At 31.8% G+C, this 5585-nt stretch overlaps 1 protein-coding gene across 1 annotated transcript; it reads left to right on the forward strand.

The window, feature by feature from the left end:
- Positions 1 to 2097: 2097 nt before the first annotated feature.
- LOC146140708 (transmembrane emp24 domain-containing protein 10-like) lies at positions 2098 to 5319 on the forward strand. Its single transcript, XM_083391653.1, has 5 exons — positions 2098 to 2296; positions 3273 to 3396; positions 3664 to 3731; positions 4602 to 4728; positions 4869 to 5319. The coding sequence occupies exons 1-5, from the start codon at positions 2120 to 2122 to the stop codon at positions 4988 to 4990; spliced, it is 618 nt and encodes a 205-aa protein (XP_083247779.1). The 5' UTR covers positions 2098 to 2119; the 3' UTR covers positions 4991 to 5319.
- Positions 5320 to 5585: the final 266 nt, after the last annotated feature.

Genomic DNA, 5585 nt, shown 5'->3' on the forward strand with positions numbered 1-5585 from the left:
AGGTCCGAGCGGTCTCTGGCGAAGAGAGTAGACACAGAGAATATAAGCTGAAACAAAAAAAGGCGATAAATGGAATACCACAGGAATATTAGGTAAATGTGTGATTTTGGTTTGCTCAATGCGAGGACCAGACCTAATTTTCTCTGGTCTCCTTGCTTCACCTCAACCTCAACTCTAACTTCTGTGATGGAATAAACAATACAACATAACAGTATACTTCGTATTCGGCTATCTTACAATTTCGTATAAAGTTTTCCGATTTTATGAGCAATAAGTCAACTAAAAAATAAGAAAAAACGATATAGCAAACGTTTTGGCGATTTAATTAATCCAAATAAACTCAGATTTTGCTTTAACGAAAACTCTTGATTTCCTTCCCTGGCTGCGGTCTATTTCGGGGTAAACCAATAAAAAATATGCTGCACGTGTCTGTGGCTTGATACTTTCTCAGGAGTGTTTAATAAAAATAGGTTAAAAATGTAAAATTTTTGGTGAAACTTTTTTTTTGCCACGTGTTTATTGAAGGGGTTCCACCCGTCGTCACGCTTCGTTTAACAGTTCTTCCACACGTAACTGCTTTTTAATTTTCATAACGGTGAAAGCTGGAGCCTCTACTTTTTTCGGTCGTACTTCGTTAATGGTTTCTGTTAACTGGATTGATAAGATCGCTTTATTTTTGACATATGTTTTTATTTCAAGAACAATGTTTTGAAAACTAGTGTTATTTAAGGGATTATACTGAACTTCTAAAATAAGTTTCCATAGAAAGTTATACATTCTTGCTAGTTGCTGTAATACTGGAACGTCAAAACGTTAACTCACAACAAGGTTTAAAATTTCGTTGTAAAAATAGCAGATTTTTAAAATGTTTTTTAATTGTCCTTTTTGGATTTATTAATGTCAACATTGAGATGTTGAACATTTATGAAAGCCTGCAGCTTTTAAAAAGTAACTGGATACAGAAAAAAAAATGAGGCGCTGGTTTAGAATCCTAGCACAACGACTGTAATTTGGGTTAGGATACTTTATTGTAATTTTGCAAAACCGTGTACAGTAGTGCGAATTTTGGCGCTGGTCTAGAATCCTACCACAACGAAACACCATTTGGGTTAGGGTGCGGGTTAGCGTTTGGGTTAAGGTGGGTCAAGTATTATTATTAAACAAAGAATATAATAATACTTGACCCACCCACACCCGAACGCTAACCCGCACCCTAACTCAAATTTTGTGCGTTGATTTTAGAACTGTGGTAGGATTCTAGACCAGCGCCCGAATTTTGAAGTTCGGTTTTGGATTGAAAAAGACTTGAAATCAATCAGTAATTTACTAATTTGATGATTTTAACTCAGCGTTTATAATTTTTATATAGATACCTCACAATATTATATGGCTTTATTTAAGATATTAAAAAAAATATGAAAACGCTAAAATTGAAACTTTTTATCCAACATTCATCATTCGCTTTTACCTACATTTTAAGTTATGTGTAATGTAATATGGTATTAATGATTATGCTGTTCCTACATGTATATTGAAAATAGCTCTTCCAGCAATTTTCAATTTATTTTATCCACTGTTTGTTCTACCTATACAGGATGCCCTCATCAGGGAATGCAACATTCCACCACACTTAACACCATGTAAATAATAACCAAAAGTAAAACGACAAAAAGGGAGATAAAATAACAAGCAAGAAGCGCTATGACAAGTAACTCAGTGGTTTTCTTTTAATTCCTGTTTGTATGGAGTTGGAAATAAAGCGTCTGTTCTTTATATTAAGGGCATCTGGCTGCTGATGGATACACCACAATTCACAAAAATAATTAAATTTGCATGCATATAGGGGCAAAGTTGACTTCTTGGCGTCAGTGTTCTTTTACACTGTATTAAACAAAGTTCGTTTGTTTTGGGTGGTGTTAAGCATGGTGGAATTCTCCGATAAAAGCATCCTCTATAGTCTATACGTACTAGAAAGGCTGATTAAAATGAATAAGAAAGAATTTTTTTACTAAGAAAATTGTCTTAAGAACTCTGTCAGAATTAAATGGTTGTCTTGCGGGCATGAGTTACAAACAAATTTTGTTTTTCTTCAGGTTATTTATACTATTTTTTTGGCAACATGAATGGAATTATCCTTTCCTGTGTAGTTTTGATTTTTGTGGCAAATGTGAATGGAATAAATTTCCAATTACCTATAGACACTGAGAAGTGCTTACGAGAAGAAATTCATAAAGATGTTTTAGTTACTGGAGAATACGATGTCAGCCAACAAGCATCAGTCAAAGTGTTTTTAAAGGTTTGTTATTGTTTAAGTTTAGCAATTTACCCTTCATTTGGAAATAAAGTATCAGTGACTGTGATTGTTCAGTGCAATTTATAAATATATTTATGTACTGTACAACCTGTAACTAACAATTTTTTTGGTTAAAATTGTTTTGTCTTTTTGTTTAACCTCAGACTGAATCTTTTTCATCCCAAAGTGCATTCTCACTAATTTTTTGCGACTATGACTATGCTTAGAACTAAGAGAATAGCAGTACCACAATATTATTAGTTTCATTTTTTTCATTTCACCATAATCTAGTGGAAGACATAGGCTTTTAAAAATGCAAATTTTAACAACCTAATCTAGTTAAACCTAGTTTTACACCCTAATCCCCTAAAAATTAAACTAATAATATTTTAGAACTGCTATTCTCTCTGTTCTACACCCAAATCGATTCGGCATTTTATGCCCAAATGAACAACACCATGGCAATAATTTAGTGTTTTATTGTTTTTAATAAAATGTGGCACATGATATTTTTTACGTGATTTAAACATATTATGTTTTCTACGAGGTCAAGTGATGTCCAGATATTTCTAAACTGATATCTTGAATCCTTTAATTATTAGTACTGGTTTTGGCACTGCATATCATCAACCAAATTTGTTCAGATTGCGATACGATTTACTGATCTGGTGACTGATTACACAAAGGTTAACACACAACTAAAGTCTGTCTACTAACTAAACTTTTATTTAACAGCTATATAGGCTAGTTGTCTTTTTAGCCTAGCCTTGAGTCCTGATCAAGTAGATTGATTTTGGTAAGCCTTTCCGAACGCATCTTGTGTTCTTTAGGGTGAATGGCGTTTATCGCTCCTTTAGAAATTTGGAAATTTGACATACAGGGCTGAACAATTTTTAAGGGCTGGTGCAGATACACCTGTTTTGTCCCGTTGTTTTAAAGATTGTACACTCCTTTATCATATCATTTCTTTTTGATGTAGGTAACTGATTCCAATGGCCACATTCTGTTTCAAAAAGATGAAGCATCTCAAGGAAAGTTTGCGTTTACAACAGACGACTATGACATGTTCCAAATATGCTTCAACAGCAAAGCTGATTTTAAAGGTGTTTTTTAGTTGTACGAATAAATCTAAATAATTTATACTAGAAAACCAATTTTTTAAGTTAGTCTTTTAATAATGTATATTAACATAAAATTAGTTTGTCCGTTTTTTTAAAATACCAGGTTCTGGCATCCCATATTAAAATTTTATTGTTTTAGCTTCCAATATATTTTTTTAGAAAAAAATTTAAGAAACCAGTAATTTCATTGCACTAATATATATACTATCTTTTTGTTTTTTGTAGACTGACTTGTATTTTTTGTTTTAGGTAAAATGCCACCCCAAGAAGTTCAACTAAAGTTGAAACGTGGAGTTGAGGCGAAGAACTATGATGATGTAAGAATATTTTTATAATATTGACAACAAAGTTGAAATTTATTAGGCTAAGTAGTTGCTTGAAAACTGATGTGTTGTTGATCATAGTGGTTCTTATACTTATATCCACTGTTTTTCCCCTTAGTGTTTTCCCCTTATTTTAAAATATGTGTTATTTGCCAGAGAACTTGTCACTATATATTTTTATTAAACAAACAAAAATATAGTAAAAGTGAATAAAAGTTTCACAAAAAAGGCTGATACATTGCTTAATGTAATGCTCTGTTTAAGATGATTTTGTTGTTTCACTAAAAAAAAATTATAATTAGACAGAAACAGCATTATATAGAGAGTGTAAGTAAACGTGACCATAAAAGTTAAACTCTCGTTTCTATGTTTTAAATTTTTTTTTTAAAGGACATGAAAAACATTCATTCCAGGCCACAAAATGTATTTGAATAGGTTAATTCATCGGAATGTTCTGTTGGGCGAAATGGCATTTTTTTGCATCTATGTAGATTAAATTGTCAGTTTGGGGGTCCATGACCTCTTTACCCCCTGAATACTACTGAAATGTATACCGATTTTATTTTAAGAAAAGTTTTGATTTGCTAATTATTAAAACATTAATTAATCATTTGTCTATGAATAATCTTTTTAATAGTATGTGAAACAAGAAAGTTTGTGAATCACTTACATGCTCATGCATGTATTTTAAGTTTAAACGAACATGATTTTAGGGTATGCGCATGCGCTATTACCCACTGCTATTGTTAGTGCCACCCATTGTTACTCCTTCCAGTTTAAAACCACTGGTTTGTCACATTGTCATATTTTTCCTGGATTTTATTTACTCAAAATAATTTTTATAACTGCTAATTTACCATTCAGATTGCCAAAACTGAACAACTAAAGCCTTTAGAAGTAGAACTGAGAAGACTGGAAGATTTGTCTGAATCTATTGTAAATGCTTTTGCATATATGAAGAAAAGAGAAGAAGAAATGAGGGATACTAATGGTAACATTTTTTAAAGACTTTTTAATCATTTGTGATTTATCTTATCTTAGTTTGAAATATATATTTTACTGAAACGAAAATCCAGGTTTTATTTTACAGTTGTTTATCTTTTTTTAATTTTATATTGTATATATTTTTAGAATCCACGAATTCCAGAGTCCTTTACTTCAGCATTTTCTCCATGCTGTGTTTGATTGGTCTTGCCACTTGGCAGGTTCTCTACCTACGGAAATTCTTCAAATCTAAGAAGTTGATCGAATAGAGTTTTTTGTTGTTGTTATGATGTTTAGGTATTTTTATTGGTGTAAATGTGGTCCCTACTTGGGGGTTAGCATTGAAACACTTTTTATTATTGGACAGTAGGTTATAACACAATGCAGTCAGTGTAAGTTCATGTGACTATTAAACTAGCATAATATAACTCCATTTTGACTTTTCATTTATAAAAGGTTTGAAATAGTATTTCTTGTAATAAACTTCTCTTTTCTATTTAATTGATGCGTTTTTCTGGTTTTGCATTATGGGGCTTATTAATTTGTAGTGCTTTCACCAATTTGAAGGGTGACTTCGGAATAAAAGCATTGACAAGGTTGTAAAGTGTTATTTTTTGTTGTGTGCTGAAAACTGAAAATATGTGTAGTATTGTGTATCCATCGCAGTTTGACAACCATTTGCCTATGATTTTTGGGCATTACATATGTAATTTTGTTTAGCTAAAAAAACAACTAAGCGTTTATCACAAAATTAGTGGCAATAAGCTGCTTTGTAAAGTATGAAATTTTTAATTTACTTTTTTTGTCACCAAAATTGAAACATTGCACTTGTGTGAGTAACTTAACCCTACATATCAAGGTTCA

This window comes from Ascidiella aspersa, chromosome 6 (genome assembly GCF_963924565.1).
Source record: "Ascidiella aspersa chromosome 6, kaAscAspe10.2, whole genome shotgun sequence".
Lineage (NCBI taxonomy): Eukaryota > Metazoa > Chordata > Ascidiacea > Phlebobranchia > Ascidiidae > Ascidiella > Ascidiella aspersa.

Excerpts from the sequence above, each read along its gene's own strand:
- LOC146140708 (XM_083391653.1), top strand. The coding sequence starts at position 2,120 with ATGAATGGAATTATCCTTTCCTGTGTAGTTTTGATTTTTGTGGCAAAT. Across the intron at positions 3,397-3,663 it reads CAGCAAAGCTGATTTTAAAG|GTAAAATGCCACCCCAAGAA; the intron begins GTGTTTTTTAGT and ends TTTTTGTTTTAG. Across the intron at positions 4,729-4,868 it reads AGAAATGAGGGATACTAATG|AATCCACGAATTCCAGAGTC; the intron begins GTAACATTTTTT and ends ATATATTTTTAG.